The 20,499-nt window shown below is 41.7% G+C and overlaps 1 protein-coding gene across 1 annotated transcript; it reads left to right on the forward strand.

Annotated features, from left to right (window-relative positions):
* Positions 1 to 8: 8 nt before the first annotated feature.
* On the forward strand, positions 9 to 18,659 carry gatb (glutamyl-tRNA(Gln) amidotransferase, subunit B). The gene is made up of 13 exons (XM_079552722.1): positions 9 to 172; positions 683 to 836; positions 2,862 to 2,975; positions 9,385 to 9,583; positions 9,721 to 9,843; positions 9,927 to 10,040; positions 10,906 to 10,990; positions 11,154 to 11,198; positions 12,486 to 12,678; positions 13,220 to 13,353; positions 17,246 to 17,324; positions 17,430 to 17,564; positions 18,201 to 18,659. Exons 1-13 carry the CDS (start codon positions 24 to 26, stop codon positions 18,324 to 18,326), a joined length of 1,650 nt encoding a protein of 549 aa, XP_079408848.1. The 5' UTR covers positions 9 to 23; the 3' UTR covers positions 18,327 to 18,659.
* The last annotated feature ends 1,840 nt before the right edge of the window (positions 18,660 to 20,499 follow it).

Below are 20,499 nucleotides of genomic sequence, written 5' to 3' on the forward strand. Positions count from 1 at the left end.
ACTGCTGCACGACAGAGAGAAGCATGGCAGCCTCCTGTGCCGCTGCGAGTGAATTTCTGTGTACATTTAATAAACAAATGCCTCGCGTGTATCAGTTTTCTTTGTGTACATTTAGGAGAATAAGCATATCGGCAACAAAATGCGGCAGTCAGCCACAACTGCAACCAAAAAGGTAAGGGAAACGTTGCGAGTGAAATACTATTTGTCCTCTGCTTGAAAATAACAGTTACAGTCAATGAATTGTAGGTAAATCGCTGCAATTTAACCTACGTTAATGTACACTCGATAATCTAATAAACTGCAAAAGATAAAAGTGCACTGTACATTATGTTTTTTGTCCGAAAAGACTTATACTGTGTAAATAACCATGCTACATGAATTTGTTTGTTGTTATATTTACGACAAGGACTATTAGTGACAGGCCTACACATAACACTTTCATGATATATTGCAGATGAGCTTAGTAATTTACAAAGAGAGCATTTAGTTTAGCAAAAGAAAAAAGGCATTTTTCAAGAAGACACGGTTCAGGATTATGCTTGAAGAGTGACCTTTTTGCTGCACGCTAGTAAACATATAAATAAAATAGTTCTGCTTGCACTTGTCTGCAGGTAATAAGATGTCTTTCCATGGTGGGCTTGTTTGTTATTTGTCAGTGATGTCCTGTGTGCCTGTGTTGCAGCTCTCCTCAGCAGTTGGTGGGTGTAGTGGGATTAGAAATCCATGCTCAGATTCGCTCCAACACCAAGCTGTTCTCTGCCTCGCCGGTTCGCTTCTCCTCACCCCCAAACTCCCTGGTCTCTTTCTTTGATGCCTCCTTACCTGGCACATTACCTGTAAGTCACCAAAGCTCATTCCGCATTAACTAACTACTACCACTTTAATGATATTACAAGGAATAGGCCATTGTATTTTCATGCTGGGATATGTTCTTACCTGAGCTTAGACGAGTTGATGCGTAACTGTCTAGTCTTTGTGCGTGCGCTCAGTCACGCAAATAGACCAAAGATGTTGTTAGCATTTAGCCTCTCCCAGCATGTTCCTAGTTAGAAGCTACCAAGGTACCACGTTTTCCCTATTTAAATACAGTTACATGAAAAGTTACACGATCCAAGTCTAGTTACACAAAATTAAACATGTTGATTTTCTAAGTGGATAAAAAGGGGGCACTATATTGTGAGGCGTAATAACACCTTAAATTGGTATTATTATATAATTTGAACATGCCAAATATGCTATATATTACTGATTGCACATAATGAAAATGTGATGTAATATAACAAATTGGCTTGACATTGTGTCTTTGAGAGAACACTCTTTAAAAAGAATCTAACGATTTTGTTTCGTGTTTTATAAGATGCATAGTCAAACTAGAGATGTTAAAAATTAGATAAAATCAGCTATTACTGTGTAAGTTCAGCCTACCCGTTTGCCACAACTACACCCAATTTTACAAACAAAAACAATGGGCCAGATCTTGTGGCGGCGCACGGGGCGGCGCAGGCTCTTGGCGAATTATTTTCCGAGTGGCGGCGCTATATGTGCCATTCGCCTCCGCCACCTGTGAGGGGGCGTCACAAGAGGAGGCGACTGCACTGATGGAAACACGGCTGACATTCACTTCCTCCTTTACATTGCGCTGTCTTGCGTTCTTTCTTAAGCCTTAGGCTCTCACAGGTCAAACTAAAAACTTTATTTACCCCATCGTGAGCTAAACCATGTTCACGTCTCGAGAGAAAAAGAGCTACAGCGTCCGCTGTGGTGCGGATCGGCCGCGCTTGGCGTGAACGCGAAGCAAAACAAAAGCACATGTTCACCCCCCACTCCCACACAACCACTCTCCTGGACGCGGAGTCGATCTGGTTGGAGGAAAATGTATGTGTCTCCACCCACTTAAATGCGCTAAGTCTGGAGTGGCAAGATCACAAAGTGCGCTCCTACTGAGCGCAAAATGTCACGCTATCGTCTCCGTTTTGATGCACAAGATCGGGCCCAATGTGTTTTAGCTTTACCTCGATTAAATTATGTTATTATTAATTTATCCCTTTGTACTTTAAGAGACATTTTCCTACCCAAATTTAGCAATATTCAGATGCTTGTTATTTTCAAAGTAATATTTAGAAGTTGATCATATATACAGTATCAACCGGCCGATATATGGTTAGTTATGAGCTATCTGTCGATATACTACCTATTAAAGCCCGATATTTCTGGAACTGAATGTGATAGAGGCTTTTATTTTTTGCATTTGAGAGAGCTCAGAGCCTTAAAATGAGCCCACCCACAACTTCATAGGCAGTGCTTAATTTGTAAATTGGTAGTTTCAGGAACACTCTAATTAAACACCATTATATCAGATCAAATCTTTGCTGGATCCTCCTAATTGTTTCCCGGATGCTTTACGCTGAAAAAAGTGGGGGATCAAATTAAGCACTGTTCCTAGGCCTCAAGTGAAGCAGAGAAACATTGCGGTGAAAATCGGTCTCAAGTTTGTACACCTCGGATGGTATTTTATATATTTTTATGTTGCAGACTTTTGCTTAGAATTTCAGAACCGATAGAGACAGAGACTTACCATCTTTTGTTTTGGAATCTGCTGATTTTTGTCTTTCAAACGAGCTCACTCTGAAGTACCTACTAAACATGAATGTCCTGAATAAAAGAGCCCTCTGCCCTTAATAAAGTGCCCCCTGCTGTTTAACACTGACATATTTTACAGTTTAGAAACTACATTCACAGGATTATTGGTGAAACATTTTTCGAAATATTGGCCAAAAATATCCCCAGAAATTGGCTTAGAAAAACCCATATTGGTCAACCTCTAGTAATATTACATGCTATTTGTGCACATTTGTCTTTAGGTCCTCAACAAGCGCTGTGTGGAAGCAGCGGTCATGACGGGCCTCGCTCTTAACTGCACTATCAACCACAAGTCACTGTTTGACCGGAAACACTACTTCTACGCTGACCTCCCTGTAAGTCTCTGCCTCTGCTTGCACAAACCATATTGTAGGTGCCAAAGAACCGTGCAAAACGGCCATTGTCCAGTACATTACCCTGCCCTATGGATGTGAATGGCAGAAGCTGTCCTCCGCATGTATCTCGAACTGAACTCCGGCAGCTTAATTGATAATGCGAGTGAACCTCACTGAGACGGCTAAAATGCACTTTGCAATTCAAGTTTATTTTTTTTTCCTTCAAAGTGCCAGCTCATGTTCTACTCTGCTGTCCTTTTTTTACATTATTCACAGGTCATTTGCTTCCCTGCAGATCATTTTGGATTGCCACCTCTTAAACACATCATTATTTCTATCGTCACTGCCGTCAGCCAACGTTATCGGATCTCACAATGTTCGGCAATTTTCCTGAGTCTGTAGCTGTTAAATGGAACATGACCAATGGAAAAGACTCAAGGAGATGATAGGAGCTGTATGAGGATGTACTGAGCTGTTTCTGTAAAGTGGCTCCCGTTGTTTAAACAGGGCTATTACTTTCCTTTGAGACTTTCTCTGTGGATAGTGTTAACTAAACGCCTCTTTACATTGCTATAAAACATGGGCTGTAATGCTTGCACAGCCAAGATATTGTGAAGCAGGAGACGTTTGCTATAAGCTATTAAGATTAAGATTAAGGTCATGTGCTTTTGACAGAACTGTCTTTTCTCTCGTGTTGTTACGTTTTCGTCAGTTTTTGGCAAGTTTTCTGTGACGTTTTAGTTGCTCTGTTGTTGCCTTTTTGTCTCATTTTTGTTGCTATTTTGACTCTTTTTCCAAGAGGATTTTGGATTTGGCTAAAGCCAAACTGGAGAAAATGTGGGGGGTAAGAAGTTAAGGGTTTTAGCATTTATGATTTGTTGGGACAAAAAAACAAACATTTGTGAATATTTGATTACTTTGGGCTGGTATCCAGCCAGGATAAGGGATTAATAAAATGCTTACTTCCACTTATCTGGGTTGAGGTCTTGGGAGGCAGCTGGAGCAGATACCCGAGCCCCTCAGCCGGCTCTTCTCGGCGTGGAGGAGAACTCTTCTTCAAGCTCCCTCTGTGTGATTGCGGGGCACTCTATCTCACCCTAGCATCTTCAAATCTGAGGCCATGGTTCTCGACCCGGTGAAAAGGCGGCTTGCCCCTTTGAGGTCAATAAAAATCGCCTTTCTTTTAAAATTGCTATAGAGCTCAAGGGAAAAGGATGAAAAATGATTTTTCCAACCTTTTGACATGAGCACTTCCCATTTACCAGAATGACAGAGCTGCCGCTATGCAAAGTTTGACTAACCCGCTGAGCCTCAAGGTAATTTTGCTGCCAATGTGAGTGACATTTTAAAGTTCAGGTGTAAAAGACAAAAATATCAAGGAAACTCAGAGATATCTTACCCTGCCGTGGCCCATTCAATTTCTTGTGGAGAGAAAGGTATGAAAGAGTTCAGCATTTGGCTTGTGCATGGTCTCTTCCCCATTATGTGGTTTGGTAAAAATAGCTAGAGCGAGTTCTTTCAGAATCGAGGGACAGTCATTTCAAGGTGGACTCTGAGAAAGTTTGGGAACCCTTGCTCTAATTGATTAGCTGAAATAAGCCTTGTGCCAAATCATTTTATATGTACACAATAATCAATATTGTTCATTTAAAAGCCTTATCTCAAAGTGGCAGCATGTGTGTATGATCATGCGTAGGGACACATCCTCTCCCCTCTTGTGTGTACTATATCTCCAAATTCCTCCCAAATCCCCTCCAGAAGTGTCAGGATTACCGCTGGTTCCCTCTCGCGCTCTTCCCTGTTTACCCAAGATTGCATCACCTCCAGCGGATCCATCCTCAGTCGCTGACACGCGCAGCATGGACGATAATGCCAGATTACACTTTTTATCTCCCTCCAAACAACTCAAGGAGGCAGGTCGGCCCAAAAACCCGCCTTTGTTTGCCGTTTGGCTTTGCTCCCGTCTGCTACGCCGAGGGGATCGTCTGCTGCGGCACAACTCGATAAACAGATTTAATTATGCACGGGATGGGGATATTTTGACCTAAACTTTCCGTGTAATCGGCGATTGTAAAACCGAGCAAAGAACAAGGGAGGAATTATCACGCTGTTTGAGAAATACAGTTGTAAATTGCCTCGTACATTATTGATATGTTCCACTGGAAAGCCCTGATTGCGTTTTGTAAAACACAGCAGTGGCTCATTAAATGATTAATGCGCGCTGTCCGACCGGTGTTTCTTCTGCAGAATTGGAATGGTAGCGCGGGCACACGAGGACAGCTGATAAATGACCGCAAGAACACATACGGAGCGATCTCTCATTCGCCGGCCATGTTCCCGTAATAAACAGTTTGTAAATACCGCCTAAGTGCCTGTGAACTGTTTCTTGTAAAGCAGGTCGCGATTTCAGTGTGTCAGGCTGCAAGTGATTCTTTTCGGGTGACTTTCTTTGAAGGCAGAATGACGAGTGCCGGTTAATGTTCCTGCACTGTCTGAAGCACCTGTTTGCTCAAGTTAAGCAAAAGTCCAGGCTTTGTTTTTACACACATTCTATTTCCGATTCTTCACCTCATGACGGCACTTCAGACCCGAATTAACATACTTCATTTTAACATTTTTAAAATCTGTATAGTCAGTACTTAACAGTAATTATAGGAAATAAATGAAGCTAAAAGGGAATTAAACATTTGCTATACACAACAGTCTTTTCTATCGTCCCATCAAGACGTTTTTTGTTTTTTTGAAAGCAAATGAATCCCCAGTTGACCAAGTGATCGCCTTTATCGTCCATCACTATTGTGAGCGGATCTAGCGTGTGCATCAAATCTACGGCTCGGACCAGAAACACACGAATAGAAAGGTTCCAGCTTGGGACTTTTTGAAAATGCGATTAATTAATAAAAAATGTTTACGCGATACTTAAAACGATACTTAAAGGGACTAGATGGAAGTTGACATTTTTATACTTGCGACTGCCATCTCAGGTCTAACGCATAACTGCAGCTTCTATATTAAGCTCGGACCTGAATGAACAACGTTTTGAGTGATGGTGTAGGCTTTTTGCGGCAGTAGGAGTGGTCTGGGCTCTTTCTACCTATTAGGACATTGCTGAAGCAAGTAGGGGGTGGAAAATACATAATTTTACATTTTTAACTCCGCCTAGTCCAGGGGTGTCAAAGTCATTTTGCGTCGTGGGCCGGAATTCAACTCCCACGACAGGTCGCGGGCCGCATATAATGTAAACTAAACACTACAGAGAAGATTATCTCAATAAATGAATATCTATAATGAGCTGTGATTTGGTCAAAGCCGCACCTTGACTGTAGCCTAATCAATATCAACAGCTTACACTTGTATTGCACTTTACAACCCTGTGTCACAAGTTTCTCAAAGTACTACATAGTAGTAATTATTCATTGACTCCACACTCGGTGGTGGTGGTAATCTCTTATTGAAGCCACAGCTGCCCTGGGGCAGACTGTCCATTTACCACGTGGTTATAATGTGTTGTTCATATCCTGATCTCTTATTATATCAGTGCCCTTTGCTGGACTCGTGTGAAAATCTTTCCTTTTTTTAAATTTAAACTGCCCCCTAGTGGCTGGAATGAGCATTCTGGTTATCCTTTAAAAAAGGAATAACCCCGCGCTGGAATGGGCTAGAGACTTACTTTTTTCTTCACATACTCTGGAATTTATACTTTACAGGCCAGGGGCCAGATTAAATTAACATCTTCACACCTGCAGTCTAGTTCCTTTAAGGCCTGTACTAAAGTTTCTTTTAAAAAGTCTTTGGGGGCGGAACTGCTGAGCTCCATTGTCAAGTATTGTACGGAATTTTAATTTAGTGACAACTAATAATTATAAGCTATGAAATTGTTGATTTTCCCTATGGCACACACAGGGGTGACGACCCAACACCCCATTCCACCTTCCTCTATGCAAACACATTTAATAATAACATGCATCACTAACGTCACACTAATCTTGCTGCAGAAACCGTAATTAGTTCCCTTCCTTGTTAAACACATTTGAGCCTGATTCTTGTAGCCATTTTGAATTAACTTGTCTGGAATGACTCAGGGCTTTCCAGGGCACAGATGGGGGCTTGCACACTAAGTATAGCTGATGATGCGGCGGTGAAAAGTCGCAGGAAGTGAGGGGCCTGTTTGGAGAACGGGAGCTTGTTAGCGCCCAGGCTGCTCTCGCTGTAATTGGGGAAAGCATAACGCGACCATAGCAGCATCTTATTAAGCACAAAACAGCCCCCGTGTTCATTAGTGACACCGCAGCGGATGATTTATCATGCAGGGAGCGGTAAGAGGCTTCATTTGCATGCACATGGGTGGGTTTCTCATCTCACTGTTTTGGGTGAAAGAGTGGAGGGTTTATTGACAAGGGATATAAATGATGCTTCAAAAAGTGGTGGATGAAAACTAGTTACTGTATTAAAGGGAAAAATGCTTATTAATGATCTAACAACACTGAAATCCTCTATGGGATGTTTCTTAGTCCTTCAGATGTGTTTACTAAAAAGTTTTCTTGCAGCAAGTGTTTTGAAATGTGTCAGGTAAATGAAACATTGTCACAAAAGCGTCTTGCCCCTCATTCCACCTCAGGATTGTCGACACTGCTTACGCACAGACAGGATTTTTCTTTTTTGTTGTTGGAGTTTGTGTCTGGAATAAGGATTTCTTGTAAGCTGCCACTGTATTTATCAAATCCTTCAGATTTAGCGATGATCCCGGCTGAGGGGAAGAAAAATTGAAAAACGGAAATCCCCTAAAGTGTATTTGTGATCCTCGCGTATGTGAAGGAAGAGACTTGGAAGTGATTGATTGTTTTGATCAGCCACATGGTACAAACTGTCGCTGACTGAGGGCCCCCACCCCCCTATATATCTCCTCCATGAGTGTGATTAAAGGGATTTGTTCCCTGGATGCAGTTGCCATAGTAACCATAACAATAAAAAGGACTTTTATAAGAATGGACTTGGTGAAATATCATCAATTCTGCTTTTGGAGGCCACCTGCAGAATCTTATCTTCAAATGTGCTGCTGAAAAATAGTGGTAATCAGTAGGGATCTCCTGATCCGATATTCAGTATCGGTATCCAGTAGCCGATCCGGGAATTTAGAGCGTATCGCATTGGATTTGATTTAATAACTGAACCGGGTCCGATTGTCCCGTGGCAGATTCAGAACTGCACCCGTAATGCTATCTCCAAGCTAGGCTACTATCGCTAGCCTGCCGCTAACACCCGACACATGCAGCTGGAACACACAAACATAAAAATGGCAGAGAAAAGTTCCTTGTTTCATTTGCAGTGCTTTTATTTAGCTTTTACAGAAAAGCCAGAATGAAATCGAGTCCAATAGCGTGGATGAGAGCGCTCTCGCACTTTTGTTTATGCATAATAATTAGCCTTTTGGTCCTACTAGTGTTTCCATCAGGCCCAAAGCCTAATGCAATAGACCCGAATGGCCTTTACAAGCAGATAGAGCTGAAACAATTATATCCGCTGCTGTCGTTTTGTGAAGAGGCTTAAAATGCTGCGTCTACTAAACTCTTTTTGCTAATGTAAAAGTCTTTATATTATCTCCTGATTTAACATTCAAAGGTCAATCCAAAAACCTCTTGCATATTTATAGAAAGGCCTGTAATAGACTAATATCTAGCCTAAAATATATTATTAATATATATAATGATATGGATTATTTAAAATATTAATAATATTAAAAGACTGTATTGAATCGGTATCAGGAGTGTCAAAATATCGGATTGGGAGCTCAGTCATTATGATGCATTTATATCTTAATGATAATGTACCTCTATGTTCCAAGCTTAAGGAGTGGCAGGCAGAGCAGCTCTTGACTCCATCTAGTGGCCGTTAAATGAGGAGCAATTAAGCCCCGCCCCCTAACCACATCTGGACTTACTAGAGTGTTGCTTTGAGGCGTGCCGCATGTTATTTTAACTCCGCTCTGTCACCCAGTGTGTAATCCTTCTTAAATGTTGGCTTAAAGGATTTCCAAGAGATGATCAAACGCACTAGTTTTAATTCCCAATTTCACTGTGAGCTAAATATTTGTGACGCCGGCGCATTTATTGATCTTTTCTGTGATCGCACCCGTGTTTAAGAAATACTAACCGTTTCAGTTACAAATTAACATCTATTTACACACCTTTTGAGATTTTGGGAAAAGTACAGATTTTTATTATTATTTGTTTATATCTACACTCTGGCTTTTCCTTTTTGTATTATAGGCAGCATGGAGTTACCACTTTTTTTTTTTACTTTTAAAATGTCTATTTTGAATGTAAATTTGCAGGATTGCGAGTGCACATTTTTACCAGCAGAAAATGTAGAAAAAAACTTTTTGAAGCAGCTGCCTTTCCTCGTGCTTCAGGCGGGATACCAGATCACGCAGCAGAGGCGCCCCATTGCGGTGGACGGCGTGCTGAATTACAGCCTGATGGGAGGGAAGAAGAAGAACCAGGTGGTCCGAAAGCGTGCACGCATCACACAGATTCAGCTGGAGCAGGACAGCGGCAAGAGTCTCCATGACGACCTCCGGAGCCAGACTCTCATAGACCTCAACAGAGCAGGTACCCCCCCCCTCTACGGATCGCTCTGTGGTTTCATGACGACGCCTTTTTATTTTGCTCACTTTGGAAACTGCAATCTGCATTTAGATTTTGTGAAAAGAAAATGTAAGTTTTTTATGTGTCGTCCGTGTGGCCAGGCGTAGGTCTGATGGAGCTGGTGATGGAGCCCGACATGAGCTGCGGGGAGGAGGCGGCAGCTGCTGTCCGAGAGCTCCAGCTAATCCTTCAGGCCCTGGGCACCTGCGAGGGGAACATGTCCGGTAAGGAAGGGATCTCTGTGAACATGCCAAATCCCCGCTTTGTTTCCTCTGACCGTGCTTCCTCATTGTGCGTCTGTGCTCAGAGGGCCAGCTCAGAGTGGACGCCAACGTGTCTGTGCACCGGCCCGGGCGGCCCTTTGGCGTCAGGACTGAGGTGAAGAACATCAACAGCGCGAGATACCTGGCTCGGGCCATTGGTGAGAAGCATGACGATTGAAACTGGATTTGTCCAAAGATAAAAGCTCTATCAAAAGTTCTATCAGCAATGAATCATAAAGGCTGTGAAAGGTGACGTGTGTTTACGAGTCAGTCCCATTACGCTTTCGAAATATCATTGCAACATTTGACTTGACTATTTCAACACAGCAGCTTCATCTTTAAAACAGAAGAAAAATACAAGACTAAAACGGACCTACATTAGGAAGGTTTGTGTTTTCGTTTTAGGCTGCATTTCCCCAAAATAAGTAAATCTCTGTTAGATGGAAGACCTCAGTATATGGAGATTGCGTCAGCTAATAGCTTAACTAGCATGATGTTTACAATTGTTTATTTCTTCTTTGGGGGAGCAGTCACTGAATCTCTCTCTAAACAACGCACACATCCAGTTCCTAAGCATCTATAGTGCCCAGTGCTCTTGAAAAACGGAGTTGCAGGTAATGACAAACAATTGCCCACGCGATCGCACTGAGTGATTGTGAATTGACTTCTCCCAAGCTGCTCAGAGAGCACGTATTTTACGCTCGGCGACTGCAGATAATGGGTTTAGCATAAAACGCTGGAGAAACGACTGAATTTTAATGTTCTTTTTGTTGACTTTGATTTGTTGCCTCACTTTTGTCAATAACGTTTTATTCGCTGCGCTGCCAAGTTGGTATTTAAAACCCAGGCTTTTAAAAAAAACACTTCATTTGTCTCTATTACAACGCGGCTGCACACAGAGAGCCGAGTATTGCCAGTGAATGAGAGCAGATGTTTGGCTTTTCCACCAGATGAGATTTGTTTGTATTTTGCTGCTGGGCGTAATGTGTCTATGCGTTTCCATGTTCTCTCTGTGCTCGACAGACTATGAGATCCAAAGGCAGATCCAGGTGCTGGAGAGCGGAGGGACGGTGCAAAATGAAACCCGCGCGTACGATTCCAAAACTGGGTAAGACCAGCGTTCATTATATGTTTTTTTGTGGTTTTGTTTTCTGAATCTTGTTCACAGTATTTTATCAATCCAAAATGAACACTGGTGTATCAGCCAATATGCAACTTGTTTATTGCCCTAGACTGAATTGGCTAATGCATATTCTGCTCTTGTTCGACAGCGGGACCATCCCTATGAGAGACAAGGAGGGCCTGCAGGACTACAGGTGAGGTCTGCTTACTGACACACAGCAGCCGCAAAGAGAACCTCTGTCTTAAAAATAGACGAAGAGGGGTAAACACGTCACTCAAGGCCTGCACATCATCATCCTGGTGTCTTACAGTGACATATGGGAACTTACTGTGGTTTCAACTTGAAAAGTCAACTAAAATATAGATATGACTAAATTATTCAGATTTAGTTCAACATAAAAAGGTCATGTTATTATATAGCCTCTTCATTCACTTCTTCTTCATATCTCCTGGACCAAAAATGATAGAGATATCCCGTTTTTTGCATTAGAAAGACTAACTTGCTAGGCCTCAAGGGAACAGAGAAACACAGCAACAGTATGATAAAGCTTGTGGCATCATGCTAATGCTAACGGCAGCTAATCAAGGCTGGGTCAGAAACCAGGATTGAATCACCTAAAGTAATAAAATAAAATTGGCCACTGTTGGAGTGGCAGATTATATATTTGTATTTGATAGCATTTGTATTTTTACATATAGGATTATAGATCAGACATTTGAAAAAAATGGTAAAATATGGTAAAAATATAAAAAATACCCCTAATCCCTCCAAAATCGGCATTGGCCTTACAAAACACATATCAGTCGACTTCTAGTATCCACTCTCTTACTTCATGAGGCTTTGTCAGCAACTACAAATATTTTAGTAACAGATTGAATATACTATCTCGTAAGGAAAGGTTTACTTTGTTACACCGTTTTTAATACTAAAAAAGGGTGGTACCATTCACACTTTTTCTTTTAAGTTCACTTAGCGTATTTTAGGCACTAGTGATGCTCAGTGATAGTCAGGGTATTTTTTAGCCCGCGGGGCCCCATTTTGGGCCGTTCCAACATGACCCGCCCTGCAATGTTGTTTCTGTTTTTACAACACGCCCTGCCCCCGCAAACATTACAAGTGATGTGTTATAAATTTGATCCGTTTGAATGGACCACGGTTTTAATTCCATCAAAATGTGCTGGAGTCAGGAGAGTGGCAGAGAGCAAAGAACGCAAACTCGCAAACAGACCATGGAAAATAGGAGACATTGAGCTCCATAAAAGCGTTCTCTGGATCTTGTTTTATTAAAAATCCAGTGCATAATTACGTCAAAAACCTGCTGTAAAGAAGATGGAATGAGTCATGGCTGAATGCAATGAATGCAGGTGCGGCGGCGATGAGTGGCGGCAACTGGCATATTGTGATGAACCGACCGCGGTGGAACCCGCAACCCGCGCATCACTATTAGGCAATGATGTAGCATTTTCTGCCTTCGTTCTAGGTTCATGCCCGAGCCCAACCTGCCTCCTCTGATTGTGTATGAGGACCACGCCTCGCTGCCCACCGGCACAGAGCTGAGCCAGGCTGTGGTGCTGCAGGAGATGAGAGACAGGCTGCCTGAGCTGCCCCATGTGACACGTGACAGACTGGTGGACGCCTACAGCATCCTGCCAGAACATAGCTTTACTCTGGTGGTACGGGCACAATTTCACAAACTTGTTTATATGTAGGTTCTAGTGTATATTGTGCTTTATTTTTTTTATTGTGTAACTTAATTTACCCCTTGGACTGAAGATGCTAATAAATGAAGTTACATATAACGCCAACAGAGGGAGCAATCTTTCTTCTGGTGATGGTGATGGACATGATGGTAGACTCCACAACATTACAGTCTGAAAGTTGTAAAACATGCATATAAAAATGAATGAATGCATATTATCAAGATTCAGTGCTATCGGCCAAACCATGGATATACTATTTTAAGGACTTTTTGTAATTTCCTGCTCAGACTTTCTTGCTGTTTATCTCATCTACATATCTTTTGGATCCTGCATGCTTCATTAATTTTGTGGATGCACGCGTGTCTCTTAAATTTACTGGCTTCTTTGCTTTTAATCACCATCTGAAGCGAAAAGGGGAAAGTATAACTCTCGCTACACTCTGGCTTTGCTGTGTCGAGCCTAATTGGATCACGTACAGTAGAAATACACTGTGTTCTATTCCGCCTGTCTGCAGAACGAGGACGGCCTGGTGGAGTATTTCGAAGCGGTGATGAAGCGGACCCGCATGAATGCGAGGAAAGTGATCGGCTGGGTGACGAACGAGCTGCTGGGTCAGCTCAAGCAGCAGGACAGCAGCGTGGGCCAGAGGTGAGACTATGCACACAGTGCAGCCAGGCACTTCCACAGACTAATCGATATCAACTCAAACTTTATTCAGAGTAGTCATGTATTGCAGCATCTAAATGTATGGTTCAAAGTCTAATGTCTTTGATCAGGGATTTGAATATGCAAAGGAAATACAATACATGCATTCATAGAACCGTGGTTACTGTAATTGGTAACTTTCAATTTTCATTATTTATAAACTTACCCGACATTAGGGAGGTTTGAAAACAGAATCCTACAATGCAGTGCCACCGCTTTTTCCTTCCATTCACGGTTAGTAAAAGGTTAAGTAATGAAGTCAATGAAAGTAACCTTCTATTCACCTTATTCCAGAAGTTCGCGAGGGCACCACCATGACTTGTGCCCTTCTGTCTTATCAATTAACATAGGCCTGGAGAGGTCAAGATAAAGCTATATATAGACTCATTGCATGCAAAATGAGATATGTCAAGCCTTTATTTGTTATAATTCTGATGATTTTGGCTTACAGCTTGTAAAAATCCCAAATTCAAAATCTCAGAAGATTAGAATATTACATGAAACCATTAAAAAAAATATTTTAAACAGAAATGTCGGTCTCTGAAAACTATAATCATGCATATGTACTTAGTAATTGATTTGAGCCCCTTTTACTTTAATGACTGCCTTAATGCGGTTGCGTGGCATGGATGCTCTCAGCCTGTGGCACTGCTGAGGAGTTATGGAAGACAAGGGTGCTTCAATAGCTCCTTCAGCTCCTCTGTATTGTTCGGTCTCATGTCTCTCATCTTTCTTTGGCAATGCTTCATAGATTCTCTATGGGGTTCAGGTCAGGCGAGTTTGCTCAATCAAGCACAGTAATCCGATCGTCATTTATCCAGACTTTGGTACTTTAGGCAGTGTGGGCAGGTGCCAAGTCCTGCTGGAAAATGAAGTCAGCATCTCCATAAAGCCTGTCTGCTGAAAGAAGTATGAAATTCTCTAAAATCTCCTGGAAGACTGTTGCGTTGACTCTGACCCCACACTTTTGAATGGCCTTTTCCTGACAATCCTCTCTTGACTACGGTCATCCCTGCGGCTTGTGCACCTTTTTCTTCCACTTAACTGTCTATTAATATGCTTTGATACAGCACTTTGAGAACATCCGACTTCTTTTGCTATTACCTTTTGAGGCTTTCCTTCCTCATGGAGCGTATCAGTGATGGTTTTATGCACAACTGTCAGGTCAGCAGTCTTCCCCATGATGGTGAATTCTACTGAACCAGACTGAGAGACCGTTTAAACCCTCAGGGACCCTATTGGAGGTGTTTTGGATTAAGTAGCTGACGACAGGGTGACACTTTGAGCCGACAATACTTTCTAACTTTCTATTAATGTGCTGTGATACACCTCATTAATAGAGTCCCCTTTTCACTTTGCATGTCATGAGTCTGTCTATGTCTATATCTAATATTAGTTTCACATTTTAAGTTGTATTACAGAAATAAACGATAATCTAATTTTTCGAGTCTCACCTGTAAGTCTTGCTGTATACACAATTATATTTACAATGGTTACTCCCTGTCAACCTTCGAAAACATTCCTACCCCAGGCTGTGCTGCACCTCAGCACTATCTGCTTTAAATTGGCTGCCTCTGAGCTTTTGAAGAAGATAATTTAGCGTTTTATAGTGACATCAGGCTCTTCTTAGCATCATTGTGAACCCCTTACCTCTTCAATTACAAATGCTTACAGTAAAACACACCAATTACCTTCCTGTCATAAAACACCGCACTACGTTTTCACAGCCAAAAAAACACCTAACCAAGCAAGGGACGGATAAATAATTGGCCACGAACCACAAAGAAAATACATTCACTCGAAGGTAGACTTTAGGGAGTGAAATGATTAGTTTAAACACACACAGCTAATTAAAAGCGGACTTTCTTCCCCTCAAAGGAATTTTAACAGTTAATTGCAGTGAACTGCGTAGGGTCCGGGAAATTTCTTCAGTAGAAAAGTTTAAGTCATTTGTGAGAAAATATCAATATCTTCATAGTAAATGGATATTGATGCATTATTTCTAAATATTGATTACAGGAAGGAAATGGACATCGTTTTCTATAGAGGATTCCATGGTTAGAGGTGTTGTCTACTTGACTGTTCAGACTGTTTTGACTGGTTGCTGGTTTACTGCTCATTTGTCAAACTGATCCTCTTTCAAACTGATGAGTTGTTTTGCTCGCTCCTTATTCAGATTTTTGCCCAAGCACTCCAGAATTGTAATGACCTTGTTTTGATATTTTATGCGCGAAAGTGACGTTGCCATGGCACCTCACTCACTAAAACATGATGACCTCTTTCTAACCAGTGCCTCGGAGAAAATGGCAGCGCTCGTCTCCCACTGCTCGTGTTTGTGCCACGCTGCGATGCTAAATATCACAGCCAGCCACGGCCTTTGAAACGGAGCCGTCTTTATGAAATGGACCATTAGTGGATCAATAGATGAATAGGTGACAGCTCCAATGGACACAAAAGGCGTATAAATCTGAAGAAACATCAGGGTAAATCGCTGTACTCATGGCATTATGCATGGGTCAGTTTAAACGCGTCGGGGGGGAGGGAGGGGGGGCAAGCAGATGCACTTCTCTACGTGGACAATAAAGAACACCATAACCATATTTAGCTTAAATTATCTAGCAAATTTCACGCAAGTCCTTGGACACTGGGACGGCAGGGAAGGGAGGGACTGCAGCTTCCTGATAGCCTGGTGGATAAAACTGTTCTTCTGTCGACCGGTCCTGGCCCGTGGATTTCACAGTCTCCTCTCTAGTTATTAAACAGGAAAGATTTCAAACAAAATCGGGCCTGGCTCAGTAAAAACAGTTTTTTTTGCAGGTTACTCTGTAAAACACACAAGCAACATACACATCAGGTCAACACTTTACATACAACACACGAGCACACACAAAAGAGGGATTGCACTGGTGCCCGTCACTGGTGGTGTTCAGGTGTTTCACCAGTCTTTTCAAAAAGTGAATAAGCCCTGGTGAGTTCACAGAAAAACTATAGATGCTCCTGAAGGTAAGAGTCAGTTTTTGGTGGATCTGTTCGAACGTTCAGATCTAGAGCTGGGTCTTGGGACCAGAGCAGACAGTGAGGCCGATGGGTTAATCAGCGGATGGAGGTCGAGCTTGACTAATAAAACATTCTTCCCATTAATGACTGACTCTACAGTACGTGATAGGACTCTTAACATTGGACACTCTTAACATGACAACTAAAGATGTACACTAGATGGCAGCACAAACACCACAAAGCAAAACAGGAGCTGCTGCTTCAGAAACCCAAATCATACCTTTTGTGCATTGAGTTTGTTTTTCTGTATTACATTCCAGGATAATGCCACATAATCATACGCTTTAAATGACTTAAAATGTATTCTTCTCTATAATTCTCAAAAGATCCTTTTTTCTTTTCTGTGGTCCTTTTAGCTTTCTCATTCATACCGTGCTGTCATAAAGCTGCCACTGGAGTTGCACTGAATTTCACTTACTGTTGGCATTCAACTTCTTCGAGCGCAACCCATAAAGTGCAGCTTGTCTTTGAGGTTGATTTCGGATGACAGGTTCGGCATTTCACCTCTTTGCCGTTCCACTGCTTCTCCAGACCTCTCTGTCAGGCATTATTTCAGTCCAAAAGGAACCCCCAGGAAAGGACAAACGTTGTTACTGAGAAAAGAAAAGCATGATCTTTACAGCTTTGCGGGGGCTTTAGCGCTTTACTGTTACCAACACATTTCTTACAGGTTTGAGTGTTAAAATAAAACGAAAGGAAAAGAATGTAATGGCTCCAGTTCTTATTGACTTCCACTGACTTTCACTCTCGATCTCACCAACCTTTCACTCAATTCTAGCCCGATCGGTCCATCCGCCTTGGCCGAGCTGTTGGAACTTCAGGAAACGGGGAAGATTTCGTCCTCCGGCGCCAAGCAGGTCGGTCAGCAGCAAACACAGCCCATAATATTAATAATAATAACCCTCCGATGTTTCGTGGGTGTGTATTGCGGCTCTCACGCGTCTCCCTCGGGTGCTCCTCAGGTGTTCCAGGAAATGTGGAGGTCACCGGGAAAGACGGCACATCTCATCATCGAAGAGAAGGACCTGGGACTTGTTAGCGACACCGAGCAACTGCACGGCATCTGCCAGAGGATACTGGACTCACACCCGGAGGAGGTGAGGGACACAGGCAGGGCGCTAGGTTATATAAACGTTTGAGAATCGAAACGCGGAAGGTCATAGGGAGACAAAAACTGGAAGATCTAATTAGTTGTTTTATGGGTTTAGATTTCATTGCCCTTTTAACTCTGTTCTTTCATTGTTCCCTTATCAAAAACACACTTGGAGGAGTGCTTTTGCTCACAGTTTTGAGTCCGGTTTTCTTTGGAGCGCTTCGGCAGTAGAAGAAAGGACCAATTTGTGCTTCCTGGATTCTGTTGCCCAATAGAAACAATTCAGAAATGTAATCTGTATCGTTGAAATCCGCAAAGCATCACTGATCCCGTCAAACTGCATTTGTCGCGACACCATCGATTTGTCAGCATGCTGTTTGCTGAAAATGGTGACTAAAAGAGCAGTCACTTGCAATGACGAATGACAAAACATAAATGATGAATACAGAAGTAGGTTCAGAAGCCACATTTAAGAATGACATTTCCCGTTTAAGAGTTCAGATGTTTAATCATTTTTAATTTTAATTGTCCTTCACAAGGACTTAAAATAATCCAGAGAATGAAATGTTTAGATTAAAAAAGACTCTAGCAAGGTTATACTACAAAGCTGTTCATAATGTCCTCCCCTCTGTATGTTTAGGTCAACGCCATCCGAAAAGGGAACAAGAAAGTGCTTAACAAGCTGATGGGTTTAGTGCAGAAGGAGACCAAAGGACGAGCCGACCCCGTTGTGGTGCGGGCCATTCTGCAGGACAAGTCTTCATGAAGGGACAACAGCACTTTTATGGACTGGATTTACACTGGTTGTTGTATTTAAACAGAATCAGCGATGGGTTGTTTTGTTTTTTTATGCAAATGCTGAGTTTGGAAGCGTCAGCCTCCTGTGCCTCGGTGGATTTGGGAGTTGGGAAAGGATTTTGCCATGGTTCAGTGGTGGAAAAGAGCCACTTGGGAGATAGTATTGGAACAAAGATTGGAACGGCAGCGTGTTGAAAACTTCTGCGGCTGATAGTGGAGTTTCACTTAAAACTGTGGACATGATGAGAATATAAATTTCAATGCTGTGTCATCCTCATCTTCGAGGCTGGACAACTTTTTCCTACTATTTGCAAACATCATGCAGATTCTGGTTTTCAATGGCCTAAGGATTCATTCTAACTTATGTTCTCAAAGTAAAGAAAGCTCTGTTATTGTAATATTTATTGTTTGTGCTGTAAATATCGCATGAAAATGTAACATTTGAAAATAAAACCTTACGGGAGCCTTCTCCTGATCTTGGCCGACTGCACATGTTTTTTTAAGTTATAGCATTGTCTCTGTCTCTGTGTTTACTCATGGGTTTACCATTCCATAAAGGCTGCATAGTCTATTTTGATTAATGTAGTGAGCAACAAGAAAATGAGATTTTACTATTGATCTGCAGATTTTACACACTAGCTATTCAGTTTTCTTTAACTTCACTGCCTCATTCTAGGATATTTCAGCAGCACAGGGGAGAGGCCTTAAGACATGTTACCATAGATATAATACATGTTACAGAGAGAGGCCGCGAAGTTTTAGAGTGGACAGAGAGCTCCCTCTAGTGGTGAAAACGCAGAATTACATATATGCAGTGATTTTTATTTTTTGCAGAAGAGAAGTAGCAACCTCTGATTATATTCTTCTCCTATTATCAGATTACGATTATAGGAAGAGTTTGATGAGACGTGTCATTGTTTTGTGCTGTAATTTGTAATGATCAGATGTGATTTACCTGCTTTGATTTTTCTATCATTCACACAGCACAGAAAAAATCATCTGCAGCCCTTGTAACAGAGGTTGTGTTTATTCAAAGACACATGCTGGTGGTATTCAGACAACCAGAACAAAGAACCAACATTTTCAGTACAGTGTAACAATGGGATTATACAATAGACGCCACAACCAGGTTTGGAGGTTTTATTCTCCCTAAACTGAAAACCAAGAAAATCATATTGCTGTCTTTTTAAGGTTGGATTCACTAGCACCTGTTATGTGAAAATTACCCCGTTTTACCTCATTTGTGCTGATTGAGGAGAAGTTGAATTCTGTGCCGCTTTTTGATTCATGTGCAATTATGATATATTGATAAAACAAGTATAAAGATTTTGTAATTTAACAATTCCAAGACCGAATTCTCTTTCGATGAGAATTTTGTAATATCATGTGACAGTAACCAATAGAACCCTACTTCAACAAACAGACATAGTGTACATACGAGAATTACAGACACAAAACAAACAGAAATCACCTTTTCAAATCTATAAATAAGAGAACTAAAACCAACCAAGGCACTAGACTCCGAGTGTACAGGTAAATTAACACGGCTATGCATTATCACAAAATATATCTCTGTTAAACATAGAGAATAAGATCATAGTGATTGTCATATTATTAACCAGGTTTGGACAGACAACCGTCAGAAGGAGCTGGAACAACATGGCAATAGAAAGTTTTTAAATACCCCATTCCCATTCTGAAAATATACACAGCCCCACCTAACATAGAAAATGATTTGCATAGTATTAAATGTACAAAGCAAGTAAGGCATAAACCGTAAGTAACAGGAGGAGTTCCAGTTCACTCGTACCAACGTGTCTCTCCACACATTAGGTTTCACAAAAACTTTGCATTATGGGATGTCGGTCACATCCAAGGCTTGATGAGAGATTCCTGAAGCACCCAGTGCGAACAACATAGAAATGCTGAAAAATTGCCAGGGAGAATTTCTTTCATACTTTTTATTCCTAATCACAAAAAAGGTGTTTTATTATTGTTGGAATGAACATGTCCAGAAATACATGCAATACCACGTTTTACCAGTAGGTTGAGTAGTGAGCTTACGTTTTTAGACTTTATTGTCTCCTGTAGGGAAACTTGTCCTCTTCACTCTCAAGGTAGAGACTAGTCACTTCAGGATT

The sequence above is a fragment of the Gobius niger genome (assembly GCF_951799975.1).
Source record: "Gobius niger genome assembly, chromosome: 3".
Taxonomy (NCBI): domain Eukaryota; kingdom Metazoa; phylum Chordata; class Actinopteri; order Gobiiformes; family Gobiidae; genus Gobius; species Gobius niger.

Excerpts from the sequence above, each read along its gene's own strand:
- gatb (XM_079552722.1), top strand. The coding sequence starts at position 24 with ATGGCAGCCTCCTGTGCCGCTGCGAGTGAATTTCTGTGTACATTTAAT. Across the intron at positions 9,844-9,926 it reads CTGCGAGGGGAACATGTCCG|AGGGCCAGCTCAGAGTGGAC; the intron begins GTAAGGAAGGGA and ends GTCTGTGCTCAG. Across the intron at positions 11,199-12,485 it reads GAGGGCCTGCAGGACTACAG|GTTCATGCCCGAGCCCAACC; the intron begins GTGAGGTCTGCT and ends CCTTCGTTCTAG.